This window comes from Oncorhynchus keta, chromosome 25 (assembly GCF_023373465.1).
Source record: "Oncorhynchus keta strain PuntledgeMale-10-30-2019 chromosome 25, Oket_V2, whole genome shotgun sequence".
Lineage (NCBI taxonomy): Eukaryota > Metazoa > Chordata > Actinopteri > Salmoniformes > Salmonidae > Oncorhynchus > Oncorhynchus keta.
In genome coordinates, this window is record NC_068445.1 from 28,035,019 (window position 1) to 28,054,838 (window position 19,820).

The 19,820-nt window shown below is 41.6% G+C and overlaps 1 protein-coding gene across 4 annotated transcripts in view; it reads right to left on the reverse strand.

Annotated features, from left to right (window-relative positions):
• Positions 1-1,399: 1,399 nt before the first annotated feature.
• The window catches only part of LOC118358482 (erlin-2), a 29,525-nt gene continuing 11,104 nt past the window's right edge, over positions 1,400-19,820 (reverse strand). For all 4 annotated transcript variants that reach the window (XM_035736364.2, XM_035736367.2, XM_035736366.2 and 1 more), the window contains 7 exons: positions 19,637-19,762; positions 18,789-18,862; positions 14,888-14,946; positions 11,652-11,743; positions 11,379-11,468; positions 4,155-4,234; positions 1,400-3,800 (listed from right to left, as the gene is read on the reverse strand). In XM_035736364.2, coding sequence (XP_035592257.1) covers positions 3,627-3,800; positions 4,155-4,234; positions 11,379-11,468; positions 11,652-11,743; positions 14,888-14,946; positions 18,789-18,862; positions 19,637-19,762 — 695 coding nt within the window. In that variant the 3' untranslated portion in view covers positions 1,400-3,626. The remainder of the gene's footprint in view (positions 3,801-4,154; positions 4,235-11,378; positions 11,469-11,651; positions 11,744-14,887; positions 14,947-18,788; positions 18,863-19,636; positions 19,763-19,820) is intronic.

A 19,820-nucleotide genomic window follows, 5' to 3' on the forward strand; every position in this document is an offset into this window, starting at 1 on the left:
ATTTTACTGTGGATATAGATACTTTTGTACCGGTCTCCTCCAGCATCTTCACATGGTCCTTTGCACCAAAGTACATTCATCTCTAGGAGACAGAACGTGTCTCCTTCCTGAGCGGTATGACGGCTGCGTGGTCCCATTGTCTCTATACTTGCTTACTATTGTTTGTACAGATGAACGTGGTACCTTCAGACGTTTGGAAATTGCTCCCCTAGGATGAACCAGACTTGTGGTCTACAATTTTTTTTTCTGAGGTCTTGCCTGATTCCCCCATGTCAAGCAAAGAGGCATTGATTTTGAAGGTAGGCCTTGAAATACATCCACAGGTACACCTCCAATTGACTCAAATGATGTCAATTAGCCTATCAGAATCTTCTAAAACCATGACATACTTTTCTGGAATTTTCCAAGCTGTTTAAAGGCAGTCAACTTCGTGTATGTAAAATTCTGACACAGTGAATTATAAGTTAAATAATATCTGTAAACAATTGTTAGAAAAATTACTTGTGTCATGTACAAAGTAGATGTGCTAACCGACTTGCCAAAACTATAGTTTGTTAACGAGAAATGTGTGGAGTGGTTGAAAAATTAGTTTTAATGACTTCAACCTAAGTGTATGTAAACTTCTGACATTAACTGTAATAGGTGATTGTTTCTTTGACTGTAGATAAAACTTGGCTTCGCTATTGGACATAGACTTGTACCAGAAAGATGATAGTGAAGTCATGGCACTTTAGTGTTATATATTATAAACAATAGGCTAATGCTGTTGGATGCAAAATAATTTCTTAACGGATACAATAAAGCCATCATCAAAATTATGGATTTAGGGCTCTATTCAATCTATATCGCAGAAGTGTTACAGCGTGATTGAACTTTAAAGGCATGTTCCTGCATTAGTGGAGACTGCATTCACACTAAACGCTGCATATCAGCTCAATCTGAAATTACCTTTACATTACTATTGCGCAATCTGTAACTCTTTGGCGATACAGATTGAATAGAGCCATTACATTTTGAACGTTACACAACAAATTGAGTCAAACATCTCTAAAATAAGAGTTCAATTTAACAGAGGATGCTTGAAAAATATGTTATCTAATGTTTATTTTCTGCAGGCCATGTCTTCAAGTATAAATTGGAGTTGTCTCTGTCATCAAATTGGGTAACTTCTCATCTTCATAACTTCAGAAACAGTCCGTAACTTTGTGCAATAGTCTGAATGGCTGTGAATCTTTCATCACAATTTACATAACATGAGCACATCTGAACTAGCCTTTCAATAGGCAGTGGTATGTAGCCGAATCCAATCAAGATTCAACATGTTTGTCTTTCTTCCTTGACAGATGTGAAAGGGCAATGTAAGAAAAAGTCAATGAAAACACCCACAGAAACATCACTCTACAAAGGAAAACTAATTTTATTGTATAAATGACAAAATTATGGATTGCTCATTCACAATTTAATATCAGTGAGAGTGCAAAAACAGTTCCCTTCAAGTAATCAGTCAAGTCAACCTGAGCGAGTCTAGAAGTTTATACAGGTAGTCACTCGCACAGCTAACGCAGAGCAAACCAGAGTTACATTAAGAGAACAGTTTTATAGATACACAGTACAAGAATCAAATGCCTCACAAACACGTTTAGCTAAGCACTGGTGAAAAACATACAAATGATTAACCCCAAATGAGCTCTGTCTCCAACACTGAGGGTACCAGTGAGTGAAATGCAGAGTTAAAAAATCTGATGCTGCATCTTTCATTTAAAACCCCATTGAGATCATTATACCATTGAATCCATTACCAAATCCTTCCAATAAAGTAATTAGCTTTTGTTTGTTTTTCTTAACGGATACAATAAAGCCATCATCAAAATCATGGATTTAGGGCTCTATTCAATCTATATTGCAGAAGTGTTACAGCGTGATTGAAATTTAAAGGCATGTTCCTGCATTAGTGGAGACTGCATTCACACTAAACGCTGCATATCAGCTCAATCTGAAATTACCTTTACATTACTATTGCGCAATCTGTAACTCTTTGGCGATACAGATTGAATAGAGCCATTACATTTTGAACGTTACACAACAAATTGAGTCAAACATCTCTAAAATAAGAGTTCAATTTAACAGAGGATGCTTGAAAAATATGTTATCTAATGTTTATTTTCTGCAGGCCATGTCTTCAAGTATAAATTGGAGTTGTCTCTGTCATCAAATTGGGTAACTTCTCATCTTCATAACTTCAGAAACAGTCCGTAACTTTGTGCAATAGTCTGAATGGCTGTGAATCTTTCATCACAATTTACATAACATGAGCACATCTGAACTAGCCTTTCAATAGGCAGTGGTATGTAGCCGAATCCAATCAAGATTCAACATGTTTGTCTTTCTTCCTTGACAGATGTGAAAGGGCAATGTAAGAAAAAGTCAATGAAAACACCCACAGAAACATCACTCTACAAAGGAAAACTAATTTTATTGTATAAATGACAAAATTATGGATTGCTCATTCACAATTTAATATCAGTGAGAGTGCAAAAACAGTTCCCTTCAAGTAATCAGTCAAGTCAACCTGAGCGAGTCTAAAACAGTTTATACAGGTAATCACTCGCACAGCTAACGCAGAGCAAACCAGAGTTACATTAAGAGAACAGTTTTATAGATACACAGTACAAGAATCAAATGCCTCACAAACAAGTTTAGTTAAGCACTGGTGAAAAACATACAAATGATTAACCCCAAATGAGCTCTGTCTCCAACACTGAGGGTACCAGTGAGTGAAATGCATCTTTCATTTACAACCCCATTGAGATCATTATACCATTGAATCCATTACCAAATCCTTCCAATAAAGTAATTAGCTTTTGTTTGTTTTTCTGTCAAGAAATCACACTGTGACAACTCTATACAAGAGATAATGTACATGAGAGAAAAAATGCACAATTATGTGTTTAGTCAAGATCTGTTACATCTGTTGTTGTGATAAGACCCTGGCAAGATAGTAAAGATAGTAAGACAATTCTTATGGGAGAGCGGTCTGTATGAAGAAACAAGGTAATACCAACATTTTAGTGATAAAATAATGAATCACACACAACTGTCTCTCTGTACACATCTCTTACACTTATTATGAGCTATGCAACACATAAAAGATGACCATCATTAGAAAATACAAGAAAACGCTACCAAATGAAGTAACAATGGAAAAAAAACACACACTTGCATAAGTTCAGTTAATGTTTAAATGTCCCTGGTGCAAGAGGAAATTAGAAAAACAATACAACACAAAAACAAAAAGTGATAATTCAGCCAACAGAAACAAACCACATTACGCTGTTACATTCAATATCTCTGTTTCGCCTACGGTCTTCTCAGGATAGTCTGTTGTAGAGCTAATAAAGCCTCCTGGTCCAGGTTTGCATCCCAAATGGCACCTTATTCCCTATATAGTGCACTATTTTTGACAGGAGCCCTATGGATAGTAGTGCACTATAGTAGTACACTATATAGGGAATAAGGTGCCATTTGGGATTCATAAAAACAAAAACAAAACCCAAGGCTCCTCTACCACCCCACTTTGTGCCTGGCCTTGGCCCAGCTCCAGCCCTAGAATGGGTCTCTCCTCTCCATCAGTCCAGGTCCAGGATCTGTTCAGCTAGGACGTCCATGGCAGCTGAGGCCTTAGATGTGCCTGGCCCAGAGTCAACAAACATCTGGGGGATCTCACTGCCAAAGTAGATCTTACTGTTAGCTGCTATGGCCTGGAACTTCATCAGCTGCAGGTACTCTGGTGTCAGCTTCAACTGGGAGGCAGAGAGAGATAGGAAAAGGAAAGATGAGGGGAAAGAGAGAGGAGAGGGGGAGAGAGAGGATGAGGGGGCAGAGTGAGAGAAAGAGGGGCGAGACAGGGCATTGATGGATTCCTGGCTGTAGTGTGATGTTAGATTGTAGCCTGAGGGGCAGTGTGTTCTCTCTGACTGTCCCAGCTGCTCCCAATTCACTCCCTTCTACCTTCCCTTGGCTCTAACCCTTGGATATTTGTAGATCTGCATGGAGGAAGCAATATAGTGGGATTATGTAGACCCTTCAGATCTGCAAACATGGAAGGGTTAGGGCCAAGGGGAACCGTCCGTCTCCTCTCAATATGCTCCTCTCACCTTATTGGCCTCAGCGGCTCTTTGTGCTGTGTAGAACTCTGCATCGGCCCTGGCTCTCATCTTGGCCAGGAAAGCTCTGTCTGCAACCCAGGGGTTAGAGGTCAGAGACAAAGAGGAGTGGGTCAGAGAAGAGGCATCAGCAGGGCTATAAAGTGTAGAAAACAAATGTAGAAAAGAAGAATCCCTTGGGCTTTGGGAAATGCCAACACTAGTTCAAATGGAAACTGTCTGAGGAGACAGGAGGGAGCAGGAATATTTCTCAATCAAGGGTTCTTAAACTTTTTCAGCTCGAGACCCAATGAGCAATTGACCGTCCTCCCATGACCCAAATTGTCCTCATTCCAAGATGGCGTAGCAGTCAGACGTCTTTGTCCTTCGTCTTGTCGTGTCCCATGTATATCTTTTTCTTCGCATATCTTTTTTATATTTTTCTAAACCTCAACTTCAAAATACTCTCCTGCAACCCACCTCAGCCAATGTGGTGTGGATCTGTTTTTTCTAAAGTATTTTTATTTACCTCGGTACCGGAATCCCCCAACATAAATTAGCCAGCTCACTAGCTACTAGCTGCTAGCGGTCATCAGCTAACCTTTAGCTCGGAAAACTCTCGCCAGTTTGTACAACACGACTCAAACCGGACCAATTTTCTCTCCATATCCCCGGATTCCTACCGCAAGCTCTGAACCTTTTCACCTAGATCACAGCAGCTAGCTAGCTGCAATCCGAGTGACAATTCCTGGCTAACGTCTGTCCCGAATCAAGCACCAATTAGCCTGGAGCTAGCCCATGCTAGGCTCATGCTCCTGGCTAGCTGAAGAGGCCCATCAGCCAATCCTGGGCTACAATACCCGGACCCCTTCCACTGAAAGTACGGGGCACGGAACCCCACCGATCCTTCACGACTGGACTACCGATGTAACCTGCTCGAGGAAGTACTCAACTGCCCCTACGTCACGACATCCCCTGAATGCCTATCTGCTAGCCGCGGCCCGCTAGCTGTCTAGAGCATATTGGACTGTTAGCTGAATAGATCCATAGGCCAATTTTTTGGGCCATTATACTTATTTTGCCAATTGGACTTGGACCCCTCTACTACTCGGAACCCTATCACGACTGGTCTATCAACGTCACCACACGAGGAGGCTAAAACAGACTTTCCTCTGTCGCGACGTCCCTCTAAGGTCCTTCTGCTAGCCCCGGCCTGCTAGCTGTCTGAATCGCCGTGTCTCCAGTCAGCCCAACCACTCACTAGACCCCTATGCTCACTCGGCTACGCATGCCTCTCCCTAATATTAACATGCCTTGTCCATTACTGTCCTGGTTAGTGATTACAGTCTTATTTCACTGTAGAGCCTCTAGCCCTGCTCAATATGCCTTAACCAACCATGTAGTTCCACCTCCCACATATGCGGTGACATCACCTGGTTTAAATGTCTCTAGAGACAATATCTCTCTCATCATTACTCAATGCCTAGGTTTACCTCCAATGTACTCACATCCTATCATATCTTTACATTATGCCTTGAATCTATACTATCGCGCCCAGAAACCTGCTCCTTTTACTCTCTGTTCCGAATGTACTAGACGGCCAGTTCTGATAGCCCTTAGCCGTACCCTTATCCTACTCCTCCTCTGTTCCTCTGGTGATGTAGAGGTTAATCCAGGCCCTTGCAGTGACTAGCTCCACTCCTACTCCCCAGGTGCTCTCATTTGTTGACTTCTGTAACCGTAAAAGCCGTGGTTTCATGCATGTTAACATTAGAAGCCTCCGCTCTAAGTTTGCTTTATTCACTGCTTTAGCACACTCTGCCAACCCGGATGGCCTAGCCGTGTCTGAATCCTGGTTTAGGAAGACCACCAAAAACCCTGAAATTTCCATCCCTAACTGTAATATTTCCCAACAAGATAGAACTGCCAAAGGGGGCGGTGTTGCAATCTACTGCAGAGAGAGTAAGACAGAACTCCACAGGCTATCGAGATTTGTGCCCAAACAATTTGAGCTTCTACTTTTAAAAATCCACCTTTCCAGAAACAAATCTCTCACCATTGCCGCTTGCTATAGACCACCCTCTGCCCCCAACTGTGCCCTGGACACCATATGTGAATTGATTGCCCCCCATCTATCTTCAGAGCTCGTGCTGCTAAGTGACCTAAACTTTCATGAAATCACAAGTGCAATAAATCAAAATAAAGCTTAACTTGTTGTTAATCCAGCCAAGATGTCAGATTTTAAAAAGGCTTTACAGCAAAAGCAAACCATGAGATTATCTGAGGACAGCGTCCAGCACACAAATGCATAACAAATCATTTTCAACCAGGGAGTTGAGACACGAAAGTCAGAAATAGCAATATAATATATGCCTTACCTTTGAAGATCTTGTTCTGTTGGCACTCCAAAAGGTCTCAGTTACATTAAAAATTGTCCTTTTGTTCGATAAATTTCTTCTTTATATCCATAAAAACTCAGTTTAGATGGAGCTCTTCTGTCAATAATCTACTCGGTTTCCATCGGACAAAATGCATACAAAATGAATCCCAAACGTTACCAATAAACTTATCCAAACAAGTCAATCAATGTTAATAATCCATCCTTAGGTACCCTAATATGCAAATAAACAATCAAATTTAAGACGGAGAATCATTATTTTCTTTACCGGAGATAAACAAAAAGAACGCGCTCTCTCGGCCATACGCATGGAAGCACTACAGCCAAAATGGGAGCCCTTAGAAAAACTACTTCTTCTCCCTCATTTTTCCAAAAACCAGCCTGACACTCTAGACTGTTGACATCTAGTGGAAGCCCTAGGAACTGCAATCGGGTACGAAATCAGTGGTAGGGGGTGGTTTGTCCTCGAGGTTTCACCTGCCATTTCAGTTCTGTTATACTCACAGAAACTTGAGTGGTTTCTATCCAAATCTACCAATTACAGTGGGGCAAAAAAGTATTTAGTCAGCCACCAATTGTGCAAGTTCTCCCACTTAAAAAGATGAGAGGCCTGTTATTTTCATCATCGGTACACTTCAACTATGACAGACAAAATTAGGAAAAAAAATATCCAGAAAATCACATTGTAGGATTTTTAATGAATTTATTAGCAAATTATGGTGGAAAATAAGTATTTGGTCAATAACAAAAGTTTAATCTCAATACTTTGTTATATACCCTTTGTTGGCAATGACAGAGGTCAAACATTTTCTGTAAGTCTTCACAAGGTTTTCACACACTGTTGCTGGTATTTTGGCCCATTCCTCCATGCAGATCTCCTCTAGAGCAGTGATGTTTTGGGGCTGTTGCTGGGTAACACAGACTTTCAACTCCCGCCAAAGATTTTCTATGGGGTTGAGATCTGGAGACTGGCTAGGCCACTCCAGGACCTTGAAATGCTTCTTACGAAGCCACTCCTTCGTTGCCCAGGCGGTGTGTTTGGGATCATGGTCATGCTGAAAGACCCAGCCACATTTCATCTTCAATGCCCTTGCTGATGGAAGGAGGTTTTCACTCAAAATCTCACGATACATGGCCCCATTCATTCTTTCCTTTACACGGATCAGTCGTCCTGGTCCCTTTGCAGAAAAACAGCCCCAAAGCATGATGTTTCCACCCCCATGCTTCACAGTAGGTATGGTGTTCTTTGGATGCAACTCAGCATTCTTTGTCCTCCAAACACAACGAGTTGAGTTTTACCAAAAAGTTATATTTTGGTTTCATCTGACCATATAACAGTCTCCCAATCTTCTTCTGGATCATCCAAATGCTCTCCAGCAAACTTCAGACGGGCCTGGACATGTACTGGCTTAAGCAGGGGGACACGTCTGGCACTGCAGGATTTGAGTCCCTGGCGGCGTAGTGTGTTACTGATGGTAGGCTTTGTTACTTTGGTCCCAGCTCTCTGCAGGTCATTCACTAGGTCCCCCGGTGTGGTTCTGGAGTTTTTGCTCACCGTTCTTGTGATCATTTTGACCCCACGGGGTGAAATCTTGCGTGGAGCCCCAGATTGAGGGAGATTATCAGTGGTCTTGTATGTCTTCCATTTCCTAATAATTGCTCCCACAGTTGATTTCTTCAAACGAAGCTGCTTACCTATTGCAGATTCAGTCTTCCCAGCCTGGTGCAGGTCTACAATTTTGTTTCTGGTGTCCTTTGACAGCTCTTTGGTCTTGGCCATAGTGGAGTTTGGATTGTGACTGTTTGAGGTTGTGGACAGGTGTCTTTTATACTGATAACAAGTTCAAACAGGTGCCATTAATACAGGTAACGAGTGGAGGACAGAGAAGCCTCTTAAATAATTAGTTACAGGTCTGTGAGAGCCTCTCATCTTTTTAAGTGGGAGAACTTGCACAATTGGTGGCTGACAAAATATTTTTTTTTGCCCCACTGTATATGCATATCCTAGCTTCTGGGCCTGAGTAGCAGGCAGTTTACTTTGGGCATGCTTTTCATCCGGACGTCAAAATAAGGCCTCCAACCCAAATAAGTTAACACTCCAGCCATCCTACAATCTAAGCTTGATGCCCTCAATCTCACACAAATGATAAATGAACCCACCAGGTACAACCCCAAATCCTGAAACACGGGCACCCTCACTTGCCCTCCAAAGACACCTCTGCTGTTTTCAACCAAGATCTCAGCGATCACTGCCTCATTTCCTGCATCCGTAATGGGTCTACAGTCAAACGAACACCCCTCACCACTGTCAAACGCTCCCTAAAACACTTCAGCGAGCAGGCCTTTCTAATCGACCTGGCCCGGGTATCCTGGAAGGATATTGACCTCACCCTGTCAGTAGAGGATGCCTGGTTATTCTTTAAAAGTGCCTTCCTCACCATCTTAAATAAGCATGCCCCATTCAAAAAATGTTGAACCAGGAACAGATATAGCCTTTGGTTCTCTCCAGACCTGACTGCCCTTGACCAGCACAAAAACATCCTGTGGCGTTCTGCATTAGCATCGAATTGCCCCCGTGATATGCAACTTTTCAGGGAAGTTAGGAACCAATATACACAGGCAGTTGGAAAGCTAAGGCTAGCGTTTTTAAGCAGAAATTTGCATCCTGTAGCACAAACTCAAAAAAGTTGTGTGACATTGTAAAGTCTATGGAGAATAAAAGCACCTCCTCCCAGCTGCCCACTGCACTGAGGCTAGGAAACACTGTCACCACTGATAAATTCACTATAATTGAGAATAAGCATTTTTCTACAGCTGGCCATGCTTTCCACCTGGCTACACCTACCCAATCAACAGCCCTGCACGCTCCACAGCAACTCGCCCAAGCCTCCCCCATTTCTCCTTCACCCAAATCCAGATGGCTGATGTTCTGAAAGAGCTGCAAAATCTGGACCCCTACAAATCAGCCGGGCTAGACAATCTGGACCCTTTCTTTCTAAAATGATCTGTTGAAATTGTTGCAACCCCCATTACTAGCCTGTTCAACCTCTTTCGTATCGTCTGAGATTCCCAAAGATTGGGAAGCAGCTGCGGTCATCCCCCTCTTCGAAGGGGGAGACACTCTAGACCCAAACTGCTACAGACAAATATCTATCCTACCCTGCCTTTCTAAGGTCTCCGAAAGCCAAGTTAACAAACAGATTACCAACCATTTCGAATCCCACCGTACCTTCTCCGTTATGCAATCTGGTATCAGAGCTGGTCATGGGTGCACCTTAGCCACACTCAAGGTCCTAAATGATATCATAACCGCCATCGATAAGAGACATTACTGTGCAGCCGTAATCGTCGACCTGGCCAAGGCTTTCAACTCCGTCAATCATCACATTCTTATTGGCAGAATCAACAGCCTTGGTTTCTCAAATGACTGCCTCGCCTGGTTCACCAACTACTTCTCAGATAGAGTTCAGTGTGTCAAATCGGAGGGCCTGTTGTCCGGACCTCTGGCAGTCTGTATGGGGGTTCCACAGGGTTAAACTCTCTTCTTTGTATACATCAATGATGTCGCTCTTGCTGCTGGTGATTCTCTGATCCACCTCTACGCAGACGACACCATTCTGTATACCTCTGGCCCTTCTTTGGACACTGTGTTAACTAACCTCCAGACGAGCTTCAATGCCATATAACTCTCCTTCCGTGGCCTCCAACTGCTCTTAAATGCAAGTAAAACTAAATGCATGCTCTTCAACCGATCGCTGCCCGCACGTCCAGCATCACTACTCTGGATGGTTCTGACTTAGAATATGTGGACAACTACAAATACCGAGGTGTCTGGTTAAACTGTAAACTCTCCTTCCAGACTCCTCTGGCCCTCGCTTCATACTCGTCGCCAAACCTACTGGTTCTAGGTCATCTCAGGTCGTCTCTGCTAGGATATGCCCCGCCTAATCTCTGCTCACTGGTCACCATAGCAGCACCCACCCATAGCACGCACTCCAGCAGGTATATCTCACTGGTCACCCCCATAGCCAGTTCTTCCTTTGGCTGCCTTTCCTTCCAGTTCTCTGCTGCCAATGACTGGAATGAACTGAAAAAAATGACTGAAGCTGGAGACTCATATCTCCCTCACAAGCTTTAAGCACCAGCTGTCAGGGCAGCTCACAGATCACTGCACCTGTAAATAGCCCATCCAACTACCTCATCCCCATACTGTATTTATCTTGCTACTTTGTACCCCAGTATCTCTACTTGCACATTCATCTTCTGCACAGCTACCATTCCAGTGTTTAATTGCTATATTGTAATTACTTTGCCACCATGGCCTATTTATTGCCTCACCCCCCTTATCCTACCTCATTTGCACACACTGTATATAGACTTTTTCTACTGTATTATTGACTATGTTTGTTTATTCCATGTGTCGAACTGCTTTGCTTTATCTAGGACAGGTCTCAGTTGTAAATGAGAACTTGTTCTCAACTAGCGTACCTGTTTAAATAAAGGTGAAATAAAAATAAAAAATTAAGAAGAAATATTGTGTAATTATAGATGTATTCTCCTAACTCACGACCCACCTTTTACATGCCCAGGTCCCACTTTGGGTCCCGACCCATAGTATAAGAAACCCTGTTTAAATGTATTTCACCTAAGCTCTGAGCTTCCACACTCAGTCAGTCAGTCCTCGGGGAACTGCTTTTTCTACCATCATGACTCAGAGCCAGAGCCAAGGATAACAATGTAGAGCATCCTAAAACCCCCGTTGTATAAGCACACTATTTCACTGGCCAGTGGCCTAATGATACATTTACAGGTACTATAATTTTGCCAGATATACACACCTTCAATTTCAGAGATCGTTTTCTCTGTTTCTTTCTCCATGACTTTCTGGCTAAACTTGATTTCCGCCACTTGAGCCACCTTCTCTGCCTCTGTAGAGCACATGGAGACAGGAAATTAACCTTATATTCTGGGATTTTAGCGAGCAAACTGTCTGAATCCCTGTTAAAAATTATAATTTGTTTATAAAATGTCAGTGTTATTGTAATTGTCAGTTTAATATCTTGTCAGTGTAAATATAAGGTTATAGTGCTTTAGTGTCACCCATGACTCACCAATCACAGCCCTCTTTCGCTCTGTCTCCGCCTCCTTCTCCACCACCTTCTGAGTCTGAGCAGAAATCAGCAGCTTTGTCTTCTCGGCCTCCCTAAACCCACACACAAACAGAGATTACAGCGCGTGCCAACAGCCGGTTAACATCTTTCTCCAGTCCCACAACATGCAGTGGTTCTAGAATTTCCTAGAATATCCTATCCTAGGAAATATCCTAACCTTCTTCAGTGATAAGTATGGTGACTTTTGTGCAACAACATGTTAACTCAACACCATGAATAAACAGCATCAACATTCCATCACTAAAGTCTTCCAGATGTAAGTGGTGAGCAGACAGAGAGATGAACCAGCAGAGACAGTTCCACTTACTTTGGGTCTGCATCCCTATTCCCCATGTAGTGCACTGGTCAAAAGTAGTGCACTATTTAGGGAATACGGTGCAATTTGTGACACAGCCTAGGTCCGGGAGAACATATATGGGTGATTCTACAGAAGTGGTGTAAATTGCTGTCTCACCCCCCCCAAAAAAAACTATAAAATGCATATGTTCTAATGCAAGGCAATAACAAACATATTGTTAAATTAATATAGTACAAAGCTATTGTTCATACATCTATTTCAATTGAAAGGTGGCTGTCCCAAACCATGACTACTAAACTTTAGCAATAAATTATTTGTATAATGTTCTTAACACTATTATTTCAATAGAACATACTGAGTTCTGTTATTACACTGAAAGATACTGATCTAATTGGTAGTTTAAAACATCTTTCTCTGAAAAATGCTGCCCCACTTTTGCTATCACTACCAAAACACACGCTACAAGATTGTAGAATGTGCCTTAAGCTTCCACCCTACAAATACATTACATGACCAAAAGTATGTGGACACCTGCTCCTCAAACATCTCATTCCAAAATCATGGGCATTAATATGGAGTTGGTCCCACTTTGCTGCTATAACAGCCTCCACTCTTCTGGGAAGGCTTTCTACTAGATGTTGGAACATTGCTGCAGGGACATGTTTCCATTCAGCCACAAGAGCATTAGTGAGGTTGGGCGATAAGGCCTGGCGCTCAGTCGGCGTTCCAATTCTTCCCAAAGGTGTTCGATGGGGTTGAGATCAGGGCTCTGTACAGGCCAGTCAAGTTCTTCCACACCGATCTCGACAAACCACTTCTGTATGAATCTCGCTTTGTGCACGGGGGCATTGGCATACTGAAACAGGAAAATGCTTCTCCAAACTGTTGGCACAAAGTTGGAAGTTCAGAATTGTGTAGAGGACCACCATGTGGGTAGTGGACAAGTGCTCACTCCAGGAAAAACTGGAGAGTATTGACATGCACAGCCAGCAAAGTTCCTCCAGCTCTTCAAGAGCCCAAACATTAACGTCTATTTGTCCGAAACATAGATGTCTATAATGTGCTATACTGTACTGTGCTCTACCGCACCCTATTCTAATGTACCCTACTGTACTTTACTCTACTTGAGTTTCTCACAATTGAGACCACACAATTCTGTCTTTATTAACTTGTCATTGTCAACTCACTGGGTCTGGATCTTGGGACCCATGTCCTGGTATAAATATTGGTCTTGGCTCCTGGATATTATTTTAGTCTTGTTTACAAACCATAGGCAACCCAATTTGAAGACAATGCTCTCTGGTCATTGGCTGATCACTCCCAACCAATGTTACCTCAAAAAAAATTGCCACTGAGCAAATTTCAGGTCTGCTGAGCGCAAACTTGAACATTGTGAAAATTCTGTGCAACTTCCAACATTTACTGTGAACACTGAGGCTGTACCCACTTTAAGTTGGTTTTAACAGTGGCCAAGTAGGTAACTGTGGCTATTTGATCATAATATATGCCTACCAGAGTGGCCTACCATCAAAAACAATGGAGAAAAATGCATCCCATAACATTTTAACAGCTCAAAATTCACAAGGCACTCGCACATCTGAGCTACCTTTTTTGCAGGTGCATGGTAACAGTTGGATAAGGTGATAAAAACGAGAAGGAACCTGCGCACTGCTCTTGATAGTATCACTGATCTTTAATAAGCTTTACGTATCGGCCTCAAGGCCTTCGTCATTCAGCCTACAGTAGCAGCCAATGTGTGGTGTTAAATGCCTACATTCCATGAGACTTTTGGGGAAAAAAAACATGCGGAGCTTGACATTAACCTATTTATCTACTTGTCCTTCAGGGCTCATATTTCTTCTGAGTGGCAGTCCGAGGGGAGCTGCACACAGCTTAGAGGGAACATTTCCTCCACCCATAGGAAACCCCACCCGGTTGACTACTTTTAAATGGTGGAAGCGCTCAATGATAATGTCTATACCAAAGATTGGTAAAGTGAAAATTTAAACATCTATCAACAAGTTTTAGATTCATACAATCAACATTGAACATTTTCCAGAGAAAAGTATATATTTCTCTAAATTCAATTTAAAGGTTTTGAAAATCAGGTTAAAAAAAATAAAATTTGTATGCAAATACAATTTAAGGTTGGGAATTCAGGTAAATATTTAAATATGCAATACAAACAGTGTGTGAGTAGTATACACACGGGCCACAAACACACAAATAAAGGCACAGTACAACAGTGGTGTGCAGAACGGCATCTCGGAACACACAACTCGTCGATCCTTGTCGCGGATCGGCTATTGCAGCAGACGCCCACACCGGGTTCCACTCTTATCGAGAAGAAGTCTCCAGTGGGCACGCAATCACCTACACTGGACAATTGAGAAGTGGAAAAACATTGCCAGGTCCGATGAATTCTGTCTCATGTTGCATCATGCAGATGGCCGTCCATGGACCCATCCTGCATGGTGTCAACGGTACAGGCTGATGGCAGTGGTGTTATGCCGTCAAATCTGAAGCAACTGTGTGATGCCATCTCGTCAGCATGTACCAACACCCCTGTGGAACGTTTCAAACTTGTAGAATACATGCCCCAAAAAATTCACTCTGTTCTGGAGGCAAAGGGGGGGTCCGATCCGGTACTAGATGGGTGTACATAATAAACAGGCCGCTGAGTGTATGTCTACCAGACATATGTTGGAAGACGTGTGCTGAAAGTTTGGGAGAAATATGATACAAATATGACTTTCTTTCCAACCCCCAATTTTTACCGCTTCTGTAGAACAACCCATATAAAGAACACACAGCAGGGGGTTGGGGGTTCAAGGAACATGGAAAGTTTCAGTGTTCTACAGCCAAATGTTCTACTCACATCATCTCATAGTTCCTGCGAATGCTCTCAGGGATGTTGGGCTTCGTGACCCGGACCGCCTGTGGTAACGATTGCCAAACCACAAGTATGAAAAAGAGGGGAGACTTGAGATTATATCAAACATTATTTTACTGTGGTAATAAGATGAATTATCATTACCAGATGATCATCTAGGCTAAGTTCCAATTGGCACTATATTGCCATTGTAGTGCACTACCTTTGGTGGAAATACATAGGGTGCCATTTGGGAGACAGCCTTGTAAAAACGAACACAATCCTCCTCCCCAAACTCCCTCTAAAGTGAAATGTACTGTAGTGTTATTATTTCCTGGTAGAACCTACAGTTGTTATTGTAGTTTCTTCTAGAGGATTTATGGGAACAACCAGCTGAGTTTTTTTACCCAGTGGGACATTAACCCTTATTTTTACTTTTTAGCTTGAGCCTCAAATGAGCAACAAAAACAAACATCTCAGCTCTACAGGAATAGAAAAAAAAGACTGAAAGCATCTTAGCTCTAACAAGAATAGAGAAAAAAATAGTCAACTCAAATGCTTTACAGGAATGAGCAGAGTTGGGGATGGAAATTATTATTTCTCTCCGCGTCTGCCAGAATCTCACTCTCCTTTTTGTCTGCCTGTATTTTCCCATGGTTCTCCAGTCCAGAAATTGCAACTATGGATGTGACAAATGTAACATTTTTCTTAACGTTTAAATTAGTCTGACAACAAAAAAATTCCCAAAATGAAAATGAGACAGTCAGGGAGAATTGAAAATTCCCAAAACAATGAATTTAGAAGAATATATTTTGTTATTGTGTTTGAGCAAATTAGCCATTGCAAAATGATTAGAATTGCAGGAAACTTTCTCTAAAACAGAGTCATGATGTGGCCCTTTCTAGGTATAGATCGTGGCTTACCCCTCTCTCACTTTCTCCTACACCCAGGCTGTTATCTCAGGTCGTAAATTCCTGGCGGAGACTCTCTCCTCAGTATGGAGAGAGAGGGTTTCACAGTAGAACTTCTACTACATCACAGAATTTGAGAACTGAACAATATCCATATTTTGGATATTGTTTAAACGGTCGGTGGAGAAGCCAGCTACGACACTGTCCGTTTTATTTCATGTTTGTGACCTCATGAAAAACAATATAGCCACATTACCCTAACTCTGTTTATATAGGTTCCTCAGTTAAGAAATTTGCATCGAATTCTTGTATAAAATGAATGAGTAAAGATGAAACTATTTGTGAAATGATGTGATGTTAAACCTTTAACGGGAGAGAATTGTATTCCATTTAATGTTTAACTAAGTCATTGGCCCGCCCCGTGAGCACAGACATGATCTGGCATCATGGAACAGCCCTTTCCTATTGTTACGAATAAAACCCCCTCCAAAGGAAATCATCTTCAGACCACGCATACCTCGGTGCAAGCTGAGGTGGCACAGGTTTGAGTACCAAGACTAAGCAAACCCACAGCGTAAGCTGTGATTGCGAATAGTTATTGAATTCCTAACCATACCCCGTGGAGCATTGGCTACACGGCTGGAAATGGTTCATCTGAGACTATCGATCCCTACAGAATAAGAGCAAATCTTAGATACTAATTACTAGTCTGCAGCTAGAAATTATGTATTATGTAAATGATGTAAACCTGGGATGCGAATACCGACATCCACCGAAACATATATTCTATGAGAACATTTCTAAATGGTACTCTAAAGTATCCATTCTAACCACGAAAGACTTTGATCTTCAGGGAAAGAGAAAGAGAGACTCGGATGAACTTTACAGCAGACAGACCGGATTTCAACAGAGATCACGACACATAGGCGTAAATATATATTGATTGCAATTATTCCCGAATGAGGGAGTGTTCATGTGCAAAGGATTAGCATTTCAATTAATATAGTTATCAACTGTGTGTAGTGATCCTTTTGTCTTTCCCGCTCTCAGTCCACACCCACTTCTCTTTATCCACCAAGCCGTCATATCGGCTTAGCCCACTAAGGAATCTTCCCTATCATTTGTTAGTAATATATATGTTTGTTTATGCATTTCTGTGATTATTTAGATAGTTAGTAAATAAATGGTTATGCCAATTGGTGTATGAATGATTCATAGTAAAGGCTGGGTTTGTGCAGATAACCAACAATTTACGGCATTTGGAATGAGACTGACGTGAAGTAAAGAATAATGAATTAATAGAAGACTAATTGATCAGATATTAAAATATCTGAAGAGTTATATTAGGACAATTATAACTTTGTTATGAAGATTTTCTTTGGTGCCCCGACTTCCTAGTTAATTACATTTACATGATTAGTTTAATCACAAATAATAATTACAGAGAATTGATTTGATAAAATAACAGTCTTCACTTTTAATGATGCCAAAGACACGACAACAACATTTTCTCTCAGCTGCATGGCAAAATGTGCAGGATTGCACAAAATTTGCTAAAAAACTGCAAAAATGTTTCTCAGCTGCATGGAGAAATTTGAAGAATTGCACAAAAGTGGCTTGAAAATGTAAACCTTTCTCTACACCTCCAAAATGTGGGCCTCTAGACTTTTCTGAAATTAAGCTGTGCCAGTGGGCTGACCCTGCCACGCCCCCCCAGTACACCCACCACCTAAGCCCCTTTTTGATCGAGAAAAAAAAAACACTCCTTTACAGTCCATACAGGAGCTTGTTGCAGCCCACTCATCACATGACATTCATCATCACAATATCAGATTTTTGGCATGGCTAAATTTCAGATAAAATGTTGTGTGGCCTCAGTCGAGCAGTGAATTCAACTACAAAGAACAGGGAGATTTTTCAATGCCTTGCAAAGAAGGGCATCTATTGGTAGATGGGTAAAAATTGAATATCCTTTTAAGCATGGTGAAGTTATTAATTACACTTTGGATGGCGTATCAATACAGTCACTTCAAAGACACAGGCGTCCTTCCTAACTCAGTTGTCGGAGAGGAAGGAAACCGCTCAGGGATTTCACAATGAGGCCAATGGTTACTTTAAAACAGTTACAGAGTTCAATGGCTGTGATAGGAGAAAACTGAGGATGGCTCAACAACATTGTAGTTATTCCACAATACTAACCTTAATGACAGAGTGAAAAGAAGGAAGCCTGTACAGAATACAAATATTACAAAACATGCATCCTGTTTGCAATATGGCACTAAAGTAAACCTTCAAAAAATGTGGCAAAGAAATGAACATTATGTCTTGAACACAAAGCTGTATGTTTCGGGTAAATCCAACACAACACATGGTGGTGGCTGCATCATGCTATGGTTTTGCTGGTCATCGGCAGGGACTAGGGTGTTTTTTTTAAGGTAAAAAGAAATGGAATAGAGCTAAGCACAGGTAAAATCCTAGAGGAAAACCTGGTTCAGTCTGCTTTCCAACCGCCACTGGGAGACAAATTCACCTTTCAGCTGGACAATAACCTAAATTACTAGGCCAAATATACACTGTAGTTGCTTACCAAGACCATGTTGAATGTTCTTGAGTGGCCTAGTTACTGTTTTGACTTAAAATCAGCTTGAGAATTTATGGCAAGACTTGAAAATGGCTGTCTAGCAATGATCAGCGACTAACTTAACAGAGCTTGAAGAATTTATATTTGACAAATGTTTGAATTTGAGTGTATTTTGTGTAGATTGTTGACAAAATTACAATGAAGTATTTTAAAATCACACCTTGTAACAACAAAATGTGGAAAAAGTCAAGGTGGTGAATACTTTCTGAAGGCACTATAAATATATTTAAATAAACATGAATTAATTAACAATATTTGTACTGGTATGCAAGAATTCCCTAAGACTAGTTTCTCCTGCCTCCCATGTCTCTCCCTCACGCCTCCCATGTCTCTCCCTCCCAGTCAGTTTCAGTACCTGTATGATCAGTCCAGGAGCCATGCTGGTCAGATCTTCTTGTAAGGTCAGCTTCAGGTTCTCATCTATCTGGTCTGAGGACACACACAACAGAGTTAGAGGATATACCATGGAGACAGAGGCTGCCATTTGTGATACAACCTACACATGCTATAGTGGGTAAGTCCATAACAGAGCTAACTGGCTAGCTACTACTGTTACCTAGCCAGATAGCCATGAAGAATTGTTACCTAGCTACCCATGAAGAATTGTTACCTAGCTACCCATGAAGAATTGTTACCTAGCTACCCATGAAGAATTGTTACCTAGCTACCCATGAAGAATTGTTACCTAGCTACCCATGAAGAATTGTTACCTAGCTACCCATGAAGAATTGTTACCTAGCTACCCATGAAGAATTGACAGCTGCCTTGGATACCATTGGTTTTAGATCATTTTTGACTGTTATACTATCTAGTTAGTGACATTATTCAGATTCCCATATCTAGCTGATAATTATGAAGTAAAACGTTTGCTTTGTGTATATCTTGTTTTGTCTCTATTGCCATTGTCCTGTCTAGAAGAAGGAAGGTTCAGTGAATGGGTAAGTCAATAGGGCTAACTGGCTAGCGACCCACAAAGAATTTACATCTACCTTGGATAACATTGGGGAGATGCAGCGTGAGGTAATACAGTAGGGGGAGTGTGAGTGCTTCTCAAATTAAATGTTTTATGCGTTCTCCAAAACCTCGTCCTCACAAGTAACTCAACAGAATGTCCTCTGAGAATGCACTTAGAGCATGGTAGTATGTATATTGAGAAACACCCCTTTAATGAATATTCTAGAACTGCCTATAGTTTACACTTACCGAACAAGCCGATGTAGACCTCCTGAAGAGAATGGACGCTGCAGAACTGGTTGAGCTCATGGTGAACCTTATTGAATATTAGGGCCTTGTCGTAATCCGCTGTGAAGTTCTTCACTATATCATACACTGTAGAGGAGAGAACAAAGAGTTGCTGTGAAGTTCCTCATTAAATCATACACTGCAG